The sequence below is a fragment of the Dysidea avara genome, chromosome 3 (assembly GCF_963678975.1).
Source record: "Dysidea avara chromosome 3, odDysAvar1.4, whole genome shotgun sequence".
Taxonomy (NCBI): domain Eukaryota; kingdom Metazoa; phylum Porifera; class Demospongiae; order Dictyoceratida; family Dysideidae; genus Dysidea; species Dysidea avara.
The window spans coordinates 44,339,272-44,359,911 of NC_089274.1; the positions used below are offsets into that span (position 1 = coordinate 44,339,272).

The 20,640-nt window shown below is 37.9% G+C and overlaps 1 protein-coding gene and 1 long non-coding RNA gene across 4 annotated transcripts; one reads left to right on the plus strand and one right to left on the minus strand.

Annotated features, from left to right (window-relative positions):
• Window positions 1–208: 208 nt before the first annotated feature.
• On the minus strand, window positions 209–16,326 carry LOC136251175 (eukaryotic translation initiation factor 3 subunit D-2-like). 3 transcript variants are annotated; one of them, XM_066043569.1, is made up of 10 exons: window positions 16,065–16,326; window positions 15,756–15,846; window positions 15,274–15,392; window positions 14,042–14,182; window positions 13,549–13,653; window positions 11,149–11,279; window positions 7,670–7,853; window positions 5,053–7,461; window positions 1,150–1,208; window positions 209–1,099 (listed from the first exon to the last, which is right to left on the minus strand). In XM_066043569.1, the coding sequence occupies exons 5-8, from the start codon at window positions 13,591–13,593 to the stop codon at window positions 7,372–7,374; spliced, it is 450 nt and encodes a 149-aa protein (XP_065899641.1). In that variant the 5' UTR covers window positions 13,594–13,653; window positions 14,042–14,182; window positions 15,274–15,392; window positions 15,756–15,846; window positions 16,065–16,326; the 3' UTR covers window positions 209–1,099; window positions 1,150–1,208; window positions 5,053–7,371. The 3 variants fall into 3 exon arrangements, with proteins under 3 accessions (XP_065899641.1, XP_065899640.1, XP_065899642.1); XM_066043568.1 differs by lacking the exon at window positions 15,274–15,392; XM_066043570.1 differs by lacking the exons at window positions 14,042–14,182; window positions 15,274–15,392.
• Window positions 16,326–19,623, plus strand: LOC136251179 (uncharacterized). The gene is made up of 2 exons (XR_010698968.1): window positions 16,326–16,662; window positions 18,763–19,623. It is a non-coding gene; the product is annotated as an uncharacterized lncRNA (long non-coding RNA).
• The last annotated feature ends 1,017 nt before the right edge of the window (window positions 19,624–20,640 follow it).

The window sequence follows — 20,640 nt, forward strand, 5'->3', positions numbered from 1 at the left end:
TGTGCGTGACACTTGTAGCAATTTATTCAAAAAACGTGACGTAATTTTGATTGTGATGGAACCGAGTTTCATGTTCCTTTGCCGCCTCATAAGCTCCTGGTTTAGCTAAGAAAAATAATGAAAATTACACAAGGTACATACACCCAGCCCTGTGGATACAAGAAGTGTAAAACCCGTACCAGGTCAAGTGCCAATAAATTCTTAAAAGTAACTTGACATATGGATTATTTAGTGATCTGGTTACAGTGTATATTAACAGGCACACAGAGACTAACAAAACATTTACAACTAGTTTGAACCAATGGTTATCAACAAGAATCAATCTTTACACTCAAATGGCCACTGAAGTAATGGATCATACTTGCCTCTCATTGAAACAAAGAAAATTGAAAGATGTGCTCCTTCTCCAGTGCCATCACCATTAAGATAAGCTCTGATGCACATCTTGTAACCATTTCTTCCTGTGTAGAATGGTGGTGAGTAGATGCTGGTGATTCAACCAACTTTAGCATCACAAATTCTCCTCTGGTATACGCCAGAGAAAAGCTCCATTGTGTGTACTGGCAAGAGATACTTGTAATTGTAACTCTAATTCTGAATGGACATGGTGGACACTGAGGATGTTTAGAGAACACTCAAATTTTTCTTCAACTTGTTAGATATAGTGTTGTTATATGGGATTGTTTTGATACTTGTGACAAATAATTTTACTTGATTTTCTCAATCTCACCACTGATCACTTCAATTCAAGCAGTCAGTAGTGGAAACATCAGTGAAAAGCTTGTTATAAGTTTGTTTCTAAGTAGAAAGCCTATATCATCATAACAAGAATAATGTTACCAACATGAGACTTGGCCTTTGTGCTCTTTCTCTCAGCTTCTACTTTCATGGCTTGCATTTTTATCGGTCTTTTACTTAGACAAGGGGTGGAGGTGTGGAATATATAGAATCTCTAAATGCCACAATCCTTACACCCCACTAGTCGTTGTAGACACTCATTCTTCAAGTGATCTTCTAGTTTAGACAGTAATACTCTATCACCACATCCAGTGTTCCTACACTCCACTGTGATGTACTGACAACTTGTCAAGTGTTGATCCTGTAATAGTACAGTGAGTTAACATGTTCATAGTAAATGAAACAACTCACAATGAGATCTTTAAACAGTCTCTTCCATTCGCATCCCATCTCATGGTTGTGACACTTCGCTATGACAGACATGAATGGCTTCACACGACAGCATCTATTGGTTAAAGTTAAGGGCTTCACAATATTTGAAAGGTTTTTAAAAGTATCTATAATTTGATTGGGTAATAAATACTTGCACAACAGTGATACAAATACCACTACACTATACACTAACTCCTGGACCAATAAAGGTTTGGGATTTTATAACTACATGCTTTGATATGTGTGCGTGTTAGTAATTTGAAAAGTGTGTCCATCAAGAGTCCATAATTGGGACGAGCCTGAGCAAGTCCTACACTAGTGAGAGATCTTGTCATTGTTCATTACACGGCAAGTTAACGATTAAACACGAAAAAAAACTTACAAGTTCATAAGTGTCACAAAAGGCTGCGATAATAAACTTAAGTTAAGTGGTGCTATCAAACATTACACAACAAATTACATTACGGAATCCTGATGCTACTGGTGCTATCAAACATTACACGATAATTTACACTATGGAATCCTAGCGCTACTGGTGCTATCAAACATCTAAATATGAGTTGGTACTATAAAACACCACAACAAATTCCTAAAAGACGCGTGCTTATTATTTTAATGCATAAGTGTCAGGGCTCTGGGAGAACGCTGAGACTTGAGGAAAATGGAACGTGCTACTGTTGGGCACTCCTCTGAAAGTCAAGACGACAGACATAGACGAAGGCATAGGGAACTGTACAGACAAAGACGCAACAAAGAAACTTTACAACTACTATCATCACTGCAATATGCAGTAATGATTTCTTGCAGTAGTTATTTCTTGTTGTTCAACTCATCATATTGCTCAATCTAAAATGATTAAAACATGTACATTTATACCTTCCATGCATCACTGTCATGCATTACTGTCTATGTGACTCCTCAGGCTCGCCCCTTGATGTTGTTAGCATCTGTCTAATAAAGAGGGGAGTGTCCAACTCAGTATTGGACCATCAAAAACGAGCCCTGTAAGTCCACAGTGGTATATAATTGCTTGACCACTTTTTAGCCATATTCATTTTAAAGAAGCCTTGCGAATAGAGCTGAGCGATAGTACATCCATCACTATTCATGATTGATAGTATCTATACAAAAAAACAGCCAAGCTGTGAAAAAAGGGTGCAGCCCCCAAAAAAGCAGCCAGGGTGAAAAAAGATTGAAATCAAAGGTGGCGACCAAGAAATGACTGTGATGGTAGGTCAATGGCAAAAAAATTTAATAATGACAATTTGGTGCTGAATCCTAGGAGAAGGTAACACAAATTCACCTGAATTGTCGTTATTAAAATTCTTGCCACCATCACAGTCATTTCTTGGCTGCCACCTTTGATTTCACATCTTTTTTCACCCTGGCTGTTTTTTTGGGGGCCGCACCCTTTTTTCACAGCTTGGTTGTTTTTGTATAGATATCACTTCTTTTTGTATTTGTATACTCCAAAGAGCCAGCCTGTGGCCAGCTTTGTGGTTCTTTTACTTATCTTTTTCTGTACTGTGAAGACATCAATACCTGAATTCTCTGGATACCTTTTATAATGATGCATTCTTTTACAAAAATTAATACTGTATAAAAAATTATTACATGTCTTCTCTCCTACAGGTAGATACTACCTCGTAATAGAAATCTCTACAAGGTAACTTGTTTGTTGCTGAACTCTCTACAGGGTAACTTGTTTGTAGCCGAACTCTCTACAGGGTGACTTGTTTGTAGTTGAACTCTCTCCACGGTGACTTATTTGTAACTGAACTCACTACAGGGTGACTTATTTGTAGTTGAACTATCTACAGGGCGACTTATTTGTAACTGAACTCTCTACAAGGTGATTTGTTTGTACTCGAAGTCTACAGGGTGACTTGTTTGTTGCTGAATTCTCTTCAGGATGACTTGTTTGTAGTTAAACTCTCTACAGGTGACAGTGCGAAAATAAATTATTCTATAAAAAAAATTATTCTATAAGAAAATAAATTTGTACATATACATAGATGCACACACAAAAAGCAAAAAAAGCAAAGTCTTTGGCAGCCATACTAACACAGCTATTGCCGCCGAGTGAGCCAGCACTGGGATGCCTGTGCACCTCAGACACTTGAGCCTTGTGCAGACAAATCCTCCTGGGACAGGGCTAGTAACCCACAGGAGGACTGTCCAGGTCTCATACAGAGAGGTCGTGGAATCCAAAGTTCCACAACGACCTCAAAACCGCTAAGCACACACACACACACACACACACACACACACACACACACACACACACACACACACACACACACACACACACACACACACACACACACACACACACACAATTATAGTGACCATGCTGGTTCCAAACATACTGTAGCTAAGGTGTACTTCATGACCACAATAAGACCACCTCACATAGTCATACTTTGCTTCTTTTAATATACGGTAAGTGACTTACGTAATGCAAGAGTTTATAACATAATTATTGAGGAGTGTCCTACTCTCACATACCCCTGTAGAAGAGCATATTTTAAAGTGATGATGTAACGACTACAGTAAGTGTGGTTTGTGACATACAAGAACCCATAAAGTACTGTGTCGCTCAAGACAGCTGTGAATGGTCAAGCAACAAATGCCTATATATAAGCAATTGTCTAAACCCATGACAAGAAGGTACACTTGTAGCTTGGTGAGAAACACTGAGGAGCTTGAGTTAGTTTAGTTGCTAGTGACATAGCTGGCATGCGTACAATCAATATTAATTACAAAGACACAGTACCATCGTGATATGTCTTTCTACAGGTGTATATGAGAGTAGAATACTCTCGAGTAGAATACTCTCCTCAGTATAATTATATTACAAACTCTTGCTTAATTTGATGTAAGGAAATTGTAGTGTACTATATACGTACACTTTACTTGCATTTGCAATGCTCCACATATATGCATGTTGTATGAAGAAGGTAGTTGCACAGTTCATTGTATGGCTAAAATAAATAAATGGGTACTAATTAAGGATATTAGAATTCGGATAGTAAAATTGGTATTGGAGTACTCGTTGAGATCATGTGATCCAATATTAATGAGCTCACATGATGCATTTGTTATCTGGCAGTGACGGTGTGGAGTTTGATTGAAGCATTTTGGTTGTCAGGAACATTTACTGGGTATTTTAATACAGCGTATTTATCATCGCTGTTACTTAAAAGCTTTAAACTGCATATGATATGCTTCAATATAGGTATGGTAAGTATTCGTGATTACTCGATCATTAATGCTAGAGAGTACTCGAATACTAAAAATCCATGATTGTTTCAGGCCTAGTTCCTTGTATCGGGAACCACCAGGATACAATTACGTGGTCTTGCTAACGTGCATCTTAGCTACCTTCTGGACCTACAGTGCAATCACTACAATGTGATGGTCTTATTAATGAGGTCATGAAGTATATGCCTCAGTTTGGTCACTGCTTCCCATACAAAGACCACATTGTAATAGTGAGTTAGTAGTTACGCTCCATTGTATAAGCAAGGTTGCATTCTAGCATACACACTTTATAAAGCTATGAACATTTCCTAACAGGGGTGTCACATAGACACAGGAATATCTGCAACTGCCATCAGACTATTGTCCAGTCAATTTTCCCCAATGTGGAACTTCAAGTAAGCACTTTTCAATTGTGGGTTTCAGACTTCATCCTTGACTGTAGCACAAACTTAGCAGCCTTAGCCTTTGACTGCAGCTACAGATCTACCATATTACTACGAGTCAGCACCTTGCATTCCTCCCCCCCTCCCACTCGTATTTTACTTTCTGGTTTATACAGTGTAGTGTATCTAGCAACTCACGAAACTACTGTCAAATATGTTGGTATACCCTGCTTACCATCTCTAGCGAAGTCCGAAGTAGTCTATGCTGGCATCATAGATAATACACCCCCCTGACATCCAGCGTTGCAGCGTAGTGTATTAAAGGAGCACTCTAATGACTCGCTAATGACTCGCTAATGACTAAGCGCTTACAAAGTGCGTTATTATTTTGAGGCGCCACATCAAGTTGGGTGAATATAGCGTTCGTTACCCTGCAAGCCAACATTCCGCAGACCTCTGTATATAATTATGTACTGTGCAAGTAGCGGCCCGCGTAGCACATGTGCAATGACATTGAACACGTGTTCATGTACTGCGATCACAACTTAAACACGTGTAACTCCCTGCAGTAACCGAGGCAGTAACTTTGTAACCGAGGCAGTAACTTTGTAACCGAGGCAGTAACTTTGTAACCAGCTGAATTACACTAGCAACTTTAGCGGCGATACTTTTTATAATTCCATGGTTAGAGGTTTTCTGATTTATTCACTGTCGCTTGTCATCCTGATTGAGATATTAAAAATGACACTGGATTTTGAGGGGTACGGTTTACAACTGGACCCAACTACCAGAATCGGCTTGTTCATTAGCCTTTGGCTTGTAATCGTGTTGTTAAGCATGATCACTTCTATGGCGTACTGCTGTTCGTTGCAAATGAAATTTATTGTAAGCCGCCCTAACTTGGCAACTACTGGACGGGCGTACAACGCTACAGAGGTGGATAGAAACCTCGATAGAAGTACGTCGCTGATCGAGCTATTAAATAAGTTATTTACAATACATCCATACCCTGAGCCAGAAAAGAAGAAAAAGAAACGAAGGTCAAAACGTAAGTACGAGATGAAGAATGGTTGGAGACGCAAGTTAAAAGCAAAGAATAGGCAATGGGAACGAGAGAACCAAGACCAACATTCCAACCACTTAAAACACAGAAACTACAGCATTCAAACACGAGATCATAAAGAGAATTACCATTGTAACACCGAGACTAAGCAGGCGGAAGAGAACTTATCCAGAAATCAGCTAGAAATGACTGTAAGCGATATGCACAAACCAAGTAGTAATGAAACACTTGGACGTCCACCACTTCTGAAAGAAGACAACCCTACATTACATTGTACCAGTAAGACACTACCACCAAAAGCTTGTGAATGCCATGCACAACATTTCCACACAAGCCAGCTTTCGGAGCTTCATACAGAACAGTTTGTATTACAATTGCCAATACAAGCTATGGATAACCAAATTGATGAATTTTGTAATATTATGATATGCTGAACAGCAATGCCAGAAGTCACGAGATTTTATATGGAAAAGATTCAAATGTTTATTACAATAATATGTGTACTTAATACTTTACAATACAAGCACGCATTGATTGTCTGCCAACAACTTGTGCTGGCAGCCAGGAAATTACTTAATTACAAAACTTACCTTTGTATACCATGTTATTATACATATCTGTGCATCTGTAATGCTTTCCATGTGTAATGTACAATGCCCTTTTACACTTATAAAATTGTATATCTTGACCACAAATAATTGTCTATATACCTTAAGTCATCTGCATTGCTACTAGAATCTTAACATCAATGGACGTAGCTCACGACTGGACCCAACTACTTGGATCGGACAGTATGCTAACTGTGCTTACTTTAGCATATTGTTGCTGTTCTTTTTGTTGGCAAAAGACAGTGTCAAGCCAATGGCAAGGACACACAATCACAAAAAACCTAGCAATAAGCCAAAGCTGAGACCAAAGCAGTCATGCCTTGTCAAGTTGCTAGAGAAAGCATAACAAGAAACAGTGTTACGTGTAAGAAACATCAAATGAGACTTAACTATTATGCATGGACCAAACACACCTGGGTGCCCACCAAAGCTGAAAAGAAGGAGAAAGACGCTGATGTTGTTACATTGTACCAAGTGCAGGATCAAGTGAAGACCATTAGGTACTACTTTATATCAAGTGTGACACACAACCCCCTGTACCTTTTCATTGTCGTCTACAATATCCCTACACTAGTACTAAGTACAAGCAATTGTTCGGAAGAGTTTATGCTAGAAACACCAGTACAAGATATGAATAGCCAAAATGATGAATTCTACTACGGGTATATACACTGTACTACAGGTTTAAATTGTAATGTAATGATATTTCCAGATGAAAGCCCACAACTTCTACAACCATGAGTACATTCAGATGCACATTTTAAACTTTTAATTTATACCCCTGCATTTGTAATGCACTTTAAACATTTCAGATTTAATATACAATGCCAAGTTTACGATAATGACTATTTGTGTATTGACCACAGATATGTGTCCATCCACATCAGTCATCTCCATCACTACTGGCATCTTCACTTCTACTATCATCGTTGTCAAATGCATCCTTTGGTACTTTGTAGATACGCATGATTGGCTAAAATGACATAATAATGTACAACATTTTATGGAGATATATACAATAGGATTGAGAGTATATAACAACAAAGACTTGAACTCTATCAAATATTTGGTTTCAAAGTACATCAGTTGTATAAACATTGGCTACAGTGATATGATTAAGTTAAGGGATAGACAATTAACCATCCATCCAAACAAATGGTAATTAGTTAAATACCACAAACCTTGTTAGGGTCTTTCAAGATAAGATATTTTCCTTGTTCCTTCTTCAAGAATAGAGTCATCAAGATGCCCCAGGCATTGCTCAAGTTCAAGTTTATCTGTTTGGCAAATTCTCGTGGTTTAAACTGTTGTACTCCCAACACTTCATGACTGGATGAATCATTGGGATGCTCTTGGGACACATAGCTAAATAAGGAATAAAAATATGAAGTTGCACTAATAACACAATTACCACACAGTTGCTAATATCTGTGAAGTGCTGTTAATACAATGTGATAGTGTAACCAGTTGCTAGCATTATTCAAACAAATGAGCCATCTAATAAATTCCACCATGGTAAAGCCTTACAAGTAACAACTGGGGGATTTTTGTGATTGTTGGTACAATGTTATAAATTTTCTTTTTTCCCCTCTGCAATCAATATTTGGAATTCCTTACCCCAACACGTGATTGATTTAACAGAGATTGACCAATTCAAGCACAGCCTAGCTGGACTAGTAACTGTTTAATAATTTATCAATGTGTATATATGGTCTTGTGTATAGTAAATATTGTATAATTATATAAGTTTGTTTTCCTTTTGTAATTGACAGTAGCAATTGTACCCTTTTTTGTGCACCATACTCTTTTGAGGTCTGCACAACAATCAATAATAATAATAATAATATTACACCATTACATTTGGCTTATATACTACTCACATGTTCTGTAATAACAAGGCTTCTCATGCACAAATATGGTTACATTTTAGTTCCACTTGTTTAATGAAATGAGTAAATGAAATCATATACTTAGGTTGAGTGATATCAAATTCATTGTGTTGATTATGGTTATATTGAACATAAACAACAGTTATTGTCTCCTTAAGGTGGCAGGGAACAGAGTCCGCATGGCTTCACCATGAAATTTACAGGGCCTAAAATACACAAGCTGTCACCATGAAGCACCTTGTACTAACAGAAATCTATAAAGCAATTTGTTCTCTACCGTTTACAACAAACAGAAACTCTCTTGGATGCATGTAGCGCCAGTTACAAATTAGCCCTTCAGAGTGAGCTCTTCCTTCGCGTTTGGCACTGAATTTGCAGTAGACACTATTTACCTGATTATCTACCATTGTGTGGAGCTACTTTTTTTTATCAGGTCTTTAATTCATGCATTAATTCTACCCAAAGATTTTAAGTTTTTTTTTGTTTTGTTTTGTAATTTGCCACTGCAGGTGGAAGCGAGTATTAAAAATTGGCTTCCGCACAATTGTAGCTATTTACTACTGCTTGCCCATCCGAAATTTGACAGTCGTATCTTGAAAAACCAGTGACTAGTTCATTTTTATATTAAGGCTTGTAAAAATAGCACACAGCGATCTCATTAAATGCTGTGATGATCGGTGCTTATGCAACATAATTATATTCGTTTGCAAATGACGGGAACTGGTGGTCAACTACAACAATGATTATATTCAAGCCTCATTGCTAATGTGATCGCTTGCATAACACGTTGAAACCTTATGAAAACTGTTCCGAGCCACCATAGACCATTGTTTAGACTCCACTTTGTACCATGCAATATATTGCTGTATCGTGATACACCAGAGGCAATAATACATCGATACGTCTACACACTGTATCGTTGCAACTCTATCATATACCTCTTACAAGTATGTGCAGTACACCTGAGGCCACTTCAACTAAATCTGTTGTTTCTTGGGCCCAACCGACCTTATATTTTTCCGTGCAAAATATTTATGTTCACATGTGATCACCTTGCAAGTACAGATAATGCCATAAAGAGGATGCTAGTTACTTTTTAAGCTCATCACAAAGTAAGGGATATTCAATTTTCACTATTATACTGTCTATTGACAAATGTCACAGCAATCACAATGTAGCTTAGTTAAGAATCAGTACTTGGCTGAGTTTGGCCCAAGAATCGATCGTCATATAAAAGCCCGGGCTTTATTTCCTTCACAGCATTTTTGACCCAGCCTGTGAACGAATAGGGCCTTTATTTGAGGCCAGGCGTTTATTATGGATTGGTTCAACAGATGTCTGGCATTCAATTGAATTCGGGTGGTGGTAGAATGGGATTACTGTACTGGCAAGCATAGAAAACAGTGATACAGTGTGTTGAATATACAAATAAGCGTACTCAAGGCTTAAAATGATTGGAAAACAGATGTATCATACATATCTGCATGCATGCGGACTCACCCGGACTACTCATGTGAATATTCGTAATACCTTCGGCTTTAAACTCAAGTATGAAGAAGCAGCAGCAACAAGGGAAACAATTAAAGCCATACAGTAGACTCAAGTAATAGCCTGAGCCTCTATTTGAGACCAGGCATTTATTTTTCTAAGGTGTTGGAAACCCCCAGCTTATAATTGAGACAGGCGTTTAATCGAATGTGGCTTTTATTCAAGGAAATACGGTACTTGGCTGAGTCTGGCCCAAGAATCAGTACTTGGCTGAGTTTGTCCCAAGAAACAATAGATTTAGATGAAGTGGCTTGAATCCACCTGATGTTTCCTGGGCATTTCACCAATAAGTTTTATGGGGCTATAACTAAGAAGTAACAAACTCTCCGTACGCTGCAACTCCACTATACTACTACAAAAAAATCTAGACACGCTGTTCTGTTGAGTTGCTATCACTCTGTACATAACAGCCGAGAATAGTATTTACACTAACAAGTATAGTGATACGGTTTTAATGATTAATTTGTAGTGGCTCGGATAACAAAGTAATTGCATGGTATTTGGGATAAGGCAAGCTGAGCATTTCAGCTATCCAGCTAGTACCTAATTTTTAAACACCACTGACATGTGAGACCATCTGAAATATAGCAGCCCATTCACAACTTGTGGTACACGCAAACCAATCATGTCATTTTTGTTTTGCATGCATGTCCTTCTGAGTTACAACATATGAGTGTTGAGCCACAGCTCAAATTACGAAAGATTTAATACATATGTCAGCTAAAAATCCAAGAACATCATAACCTGATGATAAATATTTACAACAGAAGGCCAAACAATGATCTAACAGGGATAGTACAGAATCTACTAAGTAAACATGACAGTATAACACAAATTAATCTGAAGCTATACAAGATTACTATTGTGTGAAGAATTTTAGTGGTGGACAAAAACACAGAACTTGCTTGTAAGAGACAATATAACAGCTTAGCATACTAAACCACAATGAAGACCATATAAGTACAGCAACAGTTCTACAGGATAAACTATGAATACCATCAGCACAACCAATCAAAAAAAACAACAAACAAACAAAAAAATTGCACAGAGGCCATGCGTACAATCATCTGTTTGACTACAATATTCTGAATACAGGTACATGACAAGATGTAAAATTTTTTAGCAAATGTCATTCTGTGCTGTGACATTTTAGTTTATTGTGTTCTCACTGATAAAGCATTATTCAACATTTTACAAACAAGTATGCAAATGTACTTACTCACCCAAACTTGATGAAGGCTGATCCAGTTAAGATGGCACTGACAGTCCACTTGGCTCCATTGTTCTTTATCTCTGTAGCCAGCACTGCTCCCTTCTGAGAGTCCAGTTTCTTACACCAGTCCATGCTAGCAGTCTGTGATATACAGTATCATCTATTATTAGTGATGTACGATACACATTGCTACTCTAGAGTATCGTGTGTGTATCTTTTAGAAATATAAAGAGCTGGATTTGCGAATATGCCAAATTTTGTCCTTAAGGTTTTTTGAACCATGAAAAGTATACCATACATGTTGCTATCAGAATACTTTGATGACAATGTTACCAACATTTTGTGACCTTTGGGACCATTGCAATGCTAACAACATCACATTTTAGTGACCTCAGAAAAGCAGTCCATTTAAATGAGAGCAAATCCAAGTCAGGGCCAATAAGGCAGGCATTTACAGGATGTATACCAAATGGTTGTACAAATGATATAGTGGCAAATCACTCCTTGTACAGAATGCTGACTAATCCATGGCCACATACCAGATATTTTTGACTGATAGCAGCTTTAATGAATACTTTAATGACTTAACTCTCTACTAATCACACCCACCACCATATGGCGGATTAATCTAATAACTTATGTGCTGAGTACAATTTTAACTTTTTTTTGTACATTTAATAATGTTCTGTGGTTACTCTGAAGCCCTCATCCGGATAAACGATTCTTTCATGGAGTATTACGTTACAGTTATGAAATCATGGAAAATGTTTTATCTCAATAGTTTGTTACTTGCTTGAGTTGTATTATTAAGAAAGAATGGAAGAAGACAATCTGTAACTCTGAGATAAGTACAAGCTACTTAGCTGTGTAAACAAAAACGGAGTTCCTTTATCCATAGTGGGTATTGTAATATAGTTATCAAGTAGATATTCGTATGGGCTGACTACCCATTTGTGGCCCTGCAACACAGACAATGGTGATCACTGCATTGTGAGGCTGTGCAAGCTTTATAATGAGAAGTGTCCACCTGATCACCCTAATGATGCCTTTTACCTACAGCCAGTCACTAATCCAGTTGCAGGTGGGTACTGGTATCATCCTCGTGCTGTGGGACATAACCCACTGGGAACAATTATGAAAAGATTGTGCCATAAGGCTGGCATGTCAGGTATTTTACAAATCATTCACTAAGTGCCACAGCTACTACCAGGCTGTTTGACAATAATGTTGATAATAGCCTTGTCATGTCATACCCAATGCACAGGTGTTATCTCATCTCACCAAGCCTCAACACATACCAAACAAAGAGCACACCTTATACTGTACTGGCCAGGCATGGCTTATGATATAGATCAAGTAATATTGGCTTGCAAGCAATGTCAAGACCACTTACCATCACACACAAAGGAACCAATTAATATGAAGTCTACACCTTCAAGGTTGTTTCAGGAGATAACTGCAGATTTTTGTTGAAATGAAGGAAGGTATTATCTTGCTATAGTAGACTGCTACTCAGACTGGCCAACAATAATTCTGATGGGTAGAGACAACCCAATGATTAGTGGACTCACAGAGCTGCTCAGCAGAACAGCTATGCCTGACATTTTATGGTCAGATACTGTAAGGGACCACAATTCACATCAAACAGTTCCAGCCATTCTCTCAACCGTGAGGAATCCACCACCAAACCTCCACATCATCGTCAGAGCAATGGGAAAACCGAAGCAGCAGTGAATAAATGAAAAAATATTGTAAGGGCAGCATGGAATGGTAGGATGCTAACAGAGGATAAGTTGTGCAGAGCTCTTTTACAGTATACGAACACTCTGTACAGAAAGTGGGCTTGTTGACTGCACAAAAACTTTACAGACACCCTATCCAGGATACATTGTCTGCCCACCACAAATATTTTGAGCCAGAGTGGCAACTTAGTGGCAACAGCACATTGCCCCTTCAATATCAAATTATGAAGTCCTTTTGTCACATTCACAAGAAGTACATATAATATAGTGTTTGTTTGTTAGCTAGGAAAGCCACACAAGTGTTAGGTGGTTGAAGGTGACCATAACTAATCTGATACTAAGGTGTTGAGGGTTGAATGGACTTTTTCTCAGATATTTGATGAGGCATGACCACCCTCTTCTGAATAATATTATCCACTCACTTTTAAAATACCTGACAGTGCTGTACGTGCGTCATTTTACACATAGCTAAGAGTTGAATTGCTTGTACTAAACATGTGAAGTAGGAAGATGGTTAGTTTTCACAATTCTAAAACACTGTCAGAACTTTTTGCTATTCACTAACTAAATACTCTAATAGAACACACACCAGTATCCAGTGATCATACACTTTCCTTTCTCCACACCAATGATGGTAACCTGTCATGGTATCACAATAATTTACTAACCTGTACGATAATATCCCAGGAGTATGCTGATCGAGGACTAGTCATTAGTGTGGCTAGAATGGCATCTGTAGCAAACACATTACAATCCTTGTTCTCTTTAGCAATCTAGTCATGAGGAAAGGAACAAACAATGCAAACCAATACTAATAAGAGTATGTGATGAGTACACTATATAATCTGTTATATTTTGTAGTGATTAGTGATACAACATATCTGTATCTAACAGATACACTGATATCACTACAGTTGAGATATGGTATGATATAGTAAGCTTTTGTAAAGACTGTAATTGAGTGCAAGGGAATTTTCATTGCTCCTGAGTGCCAAAATTTCAATATGCAAACATGCATATCAGATTATTGGTACCAAGGTGTGGTGTGTTATTGGTGTGTGAATGTGCATACATACATGCGGATTATTGATCTGTGTGCAGCATGTAAGTGTGTGTGTGTGCGCGCACGCGCGTGTTGCATACTACACACATTAGAGATACTTTCTCAATAATAAATTATAAGGATCATCAGTAGTGGTGACCTTATGAAAGACTCTCTTAAACTTCTGCAATGGGGCTGTATTCTTCAATGTAACTTTATCAAACTGTCTATTGTAGTACTCCAGAGTGTCACACTCGTAACTAAACACGTAAAAAGATCTTAGTATATTATTGTAATAATTAAGGCTCATGTATTGATAGTACAATTACTCTCAAGCACAGATGCGTAAATTTGACAGATGAACTAATTTTAGGATTTTTGTGGTTATATTTTTGAGGATCACGTGTTTTATATGTAGCAACCAGTTAATCCTGATCGCTACAAAACCTAGAGGATGAAAATATTGTAGACTGCAGAACAACTGAGTGGTCCATGTATATAATATATATATACTACAAATGAGTGTAATAGACTAGACACAAAGTGTTGAATTCAGTGGCACACTACACACACAGACCAGCACTGATATGCATACCCATGACATCGCTGATATCTCAAAACCTAGTAGTCAAACAGGTAATTCACTGGCATTATATGCTATTTAAGGTAGTTAAAGTCAATGAAAAGTACAACATTTTCACCAGAAATAGCTGGAACCAAGATTCAATCAGACAACACGGACTCAATGTGTCCGAGAATAGACCTCTCGACTTTTTTACGGTGTGGCACTTTAATTTTACGAAATGATCATGTGAACGCAATTTTTGTAGGGCAAAAGAAGTAGTGATGGAAATGAGTGATTACGTACGAGAGATAGATCATGAAGCAAGGAAACATTATTGTTTGAAGCTACATATTGTTGATGAAGGTTTTCATGCTGGTACAACGTTGTAATGAGTCAGAACAGTGCTCAGGCAGAAAATCTCAGTGAATCTGAAGTGTGGCGATGTAAATAAGTACTTGATAGCATAGGTAGGGAATATATAATCTATGTTGATAGACACGCCAGGGACCTAGTCTTGTCCTCGCAGACCCATTCTCCGGGGTGGCGCTTATCGTTTGGAGAGTTCATTGGCAATATCTTGTGCAGTATGCTTCTTGTTGCGTTTCGTAACTATAATCACTATAGTATATCTCAATTGGGACCATCAATATTGTTCAGATGGTACCAGTCATAATAACGCACTTTCTCACAGCCATTTCAACAATTCAATATATTTAGGGGACTGCCCCACAAAAGTACCAAGTCATACAGTCAGTTGTATATCTGTAGTGATTATAATATTAGTACTTCAATCACAACTGGGGGATCTGGAATGTTCACTCAGTATCTCCTTAATTCTGTTAAATCATAGATTATATATTCCCTACTGTAGGGAATATATAATCTATGGTTAAATTGTGACACACCTGAGGAAGAACATCCTATATAAGCACAGTTAAATATAGACACATACATACAAAACTATACTACTAGGAGACACATCAAGGGCTTTGACTACTGGGCTAAGACCACTAGCCTACACACACCACGAGAAACAGCAAGGTATAATAATGGATGAGAAGACAGCATCAATTGCTGAATGGAACCAATTCGAAATATAGATGAGACTAACTTCAAACTTACTACCATATGTGTCCCTGACTGGTTACGTATACATTGTGATATCATAGTACATATTCTTTTCACTACCTTGTAGTGAGTATTATAATGCATGTGCATCTACTTGCAGTATGGTCTTGTATGCAGAGTAATCACACCATTACACATACCTTGAGTGAAAAAACTGATGGCACTAGATGGTTATAAAGCCCTGCAAGCTAGCTGCTCTAGAATAACAAGATAACATCTTGACTTCTTCCCCTGTAACAAAATGCATGCAGAGTGGTCATCTTAGCACTGAGGCCCAATGCACGTGCAGTTTATAAAGCTACAGGAGAGAACCATCATTATTAAATGAGGAAACATGTAAATACATTACAGTATGATGAGCCCTCGGTCTCGTGCGACCACAGCCAGGCTCTTAAAATTTAAGAGATCTACTTAAAGTGGTAGCATGTTGATCAGTCAGTGCCACTTACCCAGCCATGCCAGCAAGAGTGCCAGGTTTAAGTGTAGGCCTCCCATTTATACCCAAGCTTCATGAAAGCCCGTTTGAAGATTTCTTACACAAATCAAACATTGAACCATTTTGAGAGACTCCTTTGCCAACACACTGATGGTAACATCACAACTGTTAGTCGTACATCTGTAGAAGACACTTTAAAATATCTTTAGGCCTTTAAACTTTCGTTTTGAAGGTCCCTGACGTGTCTATCAAGTCTCGCGTGGCCAGCCCGCTTTTTCCCGTGTATTGGGTGGGGAAAAAAGGGTCCGGTGCAACCCTAACCCTGCTTAGATATTAGTCTGTATATCTATGGCTTTATTATAATCCCTTTGTGGCATAACACGTAAGTATACGTAGTAATTGTTATTGACCACTAAAAACTCGTGACGAGAAGAACTGGCATTAGTCTACTTGTGTTCAGTGGTGGCGGCGGCAGAAAGTATCGAAGTCTATGAGAGCTACAGTATTTCGACACCAGCTATACTACAGTACTTCGTTGTTTATACTACGCAAGTTGAATCATCTATGGTTGAATCTTCATTGTGTGATCAAAGGAGACTAAAATTGGCGAGGTACAGTGTTAAATACATACAGGCTGGTACATTATCAACACGTTTCTGACTACCCATGTACCACACATGACAGCCAGGGGAGGGTGGAAGCGCTGCTCGAAAGTATTGCGTTAATTGCATACCTCTGTTTAGAATTTCACGTGAGCCTCAATAGTTGCAATACAAAACTAGCAAACAGTGGGGATCATTAGATATTTAGATTGTACTTCGTGTAAGCATTACGATGATGTGCTTTGTTTTGTAAAATCACTTAGTTTTCAGTGCAAATCTGATGAAATGAAACACTTTCGTGCATAGTATGCTTGCACTAACCAGGTATGTATGTTCTTCAACAAGACAATGATGCCATACTTCGTTAGACCATTTACACGATTTAGTTAATCACAGAAAACGAGCATTTTGCATAATTCATTTTAACGGCGCTTAAACTGCTTCCACCCTCTTGACAGCAGAGGAGGTTGGACATGCATATGTGAGCGCATACATTTTGCATTGAAAGTTTAAGCAAGTGCTCACCAACGTTTTCACAAATACCATTTGAGAGTGCACTTCAAGTTTAGTCTATTCAGCTGGTCTACCCATTCAACCCCACTACTCCAGGCACGTAAATCACTCTTGAAATCTATGGGGATCACGTGTGTATGCGTTTAAAGGTGGAATTAATGTGTAATAGTATAGGGACGCCTTATGTACATATATTTTAGCACAATAATTGTCAAAGAAAGCAATGTGCATACTAGCATAGCCTCCCAGGGTATTAAAAAAGAAAAGTGGATGCTGCTAGCTTGGCCTCACAAAGAATCGAACAGAGAATTAGAAACTTGCATACTCGCCTTGCAATAAGAATTTGCTGTTCATCTTAAGAAGTACAAGGTAACATGGTGTGGATATTGTTAAATGTTCCTTCTATCACTTACTCCTCGTCGATATTAGAAACATCATAGATAATAGACACCTCTACCTGGACTGGGAGCACATGTATACTGTAAAGCATTAATAAAAATAATAATAAAAAACTACGTGACTATCGGCATTTTGCACCTGAAATTTTGAAACACTTTCATTCGAAGATTCTGTTTTACTGTCTGGATACAGGTTGGTTGCTTTAACTAGTAAGTTTAGTAGATAGTTTCTTGTGTGGCAAAACATGTTTTTATAAAATATACTCCCGGTACTGTGTACAGTATAAGGGATGTGAAATGCAGATAAATAAGATGGCGCTTAGAAGTTTCCAATCCAGTATGGGGTGTTCATTATCTATGGAAATATGCAATTAACAGTAATAAATTTCTGAAGCGCTTATATTGTGTCCAACCTCCTCGGTGCAGCCATGTTGTAAATGTGAACACTTGATTACATTTTTTATTCCCAAGTTTAACACTGTCTTGATGAGGAAACCTCAGAAAGAACTAGTATAATAGGTTGCGTATATCTTAGTGATACTAGGGCTACTTATTGTTGCTTCAGATCCATTGCTTGCTACACTGCAGCTAGATCATTTTAATTAAAACTACTGCAATTATGTGCTAAAGCTTACTGTTTTGTTAATGAATAATAAACTGTCCACCTGTCCAGTAGAAATAATTTTTATATTGAAGATGTTCTTATAATGTTCACTAAGTGGTAATGTGTGCACATGATAGAAATATTTACTTACTGTACAACATTTTAACTGTGTTGTCATTGTACGATATGGGTCATGGGATTGCATATTCAACAGCTGTTATAGTCATGCGATGATGCTGGCAATCCTTGGGTTTCAAACAATAGTGCTATACTCACAGATTGGACTATTTCTTCAAATAGTAGTTTTCAACTCAAAGTATGATTTAACTTGCTCATTATAAAACGTTACACTTTGTGCTACTGCTTAACAAATGCGCACTAGTCCGGGAAGGATTCAGTTATCTCAGAAACGGGATCTTTTTGGGTGTGTCCGCTTCAGTACAAGTTACAGCAAGGCTAAAGTTTATTCTGAGTTATGACGCCATGTGGTGGCAGTAGCTGTCAATGGCTGGGTTAAGTAGCAGGTCATGTTCTTCAAATTTGTGGTGTTATTCTTCTGAACATTGTTTGTTATTGTGTTTATAACTCCGATAGGTCTACTTCAATTGTATTAAAGAACAATGACGGGAATACAGGCATTCAACATATTCAGTGGTGTATATGCTGTACCTACACTACTGTTGGTGAAACTGTGTGAACTTATATCAACATCATTGTTCAAGTGTGCTTTCCACTTAATGCCAGCTGCTGTGATGGTATATTTTACGGTTAATTTACAAGTTGAAGACTACAAGCCTACTAATCACTATATACTTGATCTGAGGCCAGAGTATGGGAATGACATTATAGAAATCACACATGATATCTTTCAAAGTTTCACGTATCACCTTCAGTTCTTTAGGAGACCAAAGAGACGTGGTCAGAAGAGAAAGGTTGTTAAAAAATCTGGTTGGCGTCTGCACTTTGTGCGTCCAAAGAAAAAGACTCGTAGAAAAGCTACTCATAATCTTGAGCAAAGGAGTGCAGATGTTGTAAACGGAAGTGATACAGAATTGTCTGAATATTCTTCATCACATCAACCAGAAAGGCAGGATTATTATTTCTATTCCTCTTCAGATTATTCCACATCTGCACATACGTCACAGGAAATGCTAATTCAAGACCCACCCCTACCAGACACAGATGATGTGGATGATTTCATGTATATAAAGCTTAAGGGACAGTCGAAGTATTTGGCAAGCCTTCCAGATGGGAGAGTTATACCATCAGCATTACTATCGTAAATTCCTTGATAAGCTGTCTTCGGAGTTTCAGGGGAATAATGGAATGGTACACTGGGGCTTCGATGGCTTCCCATAGATGTGAAAACAGACAGTACTTTTTGTATGTTCTATCACTTGTAAGTACAAGAATTGATGTGTTGTGGTTGTGAAATTAATAAAACTGCCCAAAGCACCAGTTTGTTGGCAATTTTTGCTCTATTAAGGATATATATAGTAAAATAGAATTTCTTAAATACCATGCATTGACCAGTATAATGTGGGAACAATACCCAAGGGAAGATACTGGTTTAGTTTAAAGCTGAGTCAGCACATTCTTTATGTGGGGTGCTAAAAATACTAGGGTGTGTGCTAAAATAAATGACACCTTTTATGGTAAAAGGAAGTGTGGAAGGGGAGGGTTGATAACTAAGGCATTTAAATAACATTCCGGATGTATCATGAAAGCATATAATTTTTTTTATTCTGATGTATTTCTGTACCCATTGTTGAAATATATTATAGGTGGCACTTATGAGCTATTACATGATAGAAGGGATACTATTAAGTCACATCTGGATCCACCCTTATTAGATGCATACCCTTATTAGATGCATCCTACCCCTGTATTAAAAGATGGATTAAAAGAAACAATATACCCAATAACTGGATGATGATAATATACCACTGTTCTAGTTAGAATATGTAGTGGACACATCCCATAGATGTATGAATTTGCCTGACACAATACAGTAAAACACCTGTATTATTGGACATAGTCTCCTTATTAGTGAAATGTTCTGATTTTAGGAGTCTAGAACATGTGTACACTGAAATGGGACCAGTGTCTTCCAAGTTATCCACAAGGAGGATTCCATTGTCAATTTCCTGGTCACAGACACAGGAAACCATACCTGTAGTTGACAAAGCCACATAACTGCTGGTGGTATCAGTGGTATAATGAGAGTAATTTTTTATCCTAACCTTGTACCACAAAGAATTTTAACCATGTGTAGCATGTGACCCCAAAGGAGCATCTGAAAATGTTTTGATTGCTGGTTTAGTTGCCATGGTGACGTTATGTCTGTTACAAACATAGACATTATTATTGTGCTTAATCACAGAAAAACCTGCAAACTAACCTGCAGAGCTAATTCACAATACCTTTGTTTCAGTGTAACTCGTAGTGAGAATTAATGGGTGTCAAGAGGTT

Bases quoted from the DNA above. Each gene is read 5' to 3' on its own strand.
- LOC136251175 (XM_066043570.1), bottom strand. From the start codon at position 13,593: ATGACTAGTCCTCGATCAGCATACTCCTGGGATATTATCGTACAG. The intron at 11,280-13,548 runs GTTAGTAAATTA...TGTATATCACAG, and splicing joins CCTGGGATATTATCGTACAG to ACTGCTAGCATGGACTGGTG. The intron at 7,854-11,148 runs GTGAGTAAGTAC...TTCCTTATTTAG, and splicing joins TCAGCCTTCATCAAGTTTGG to CTATGTGTCCCAAGAGCATC.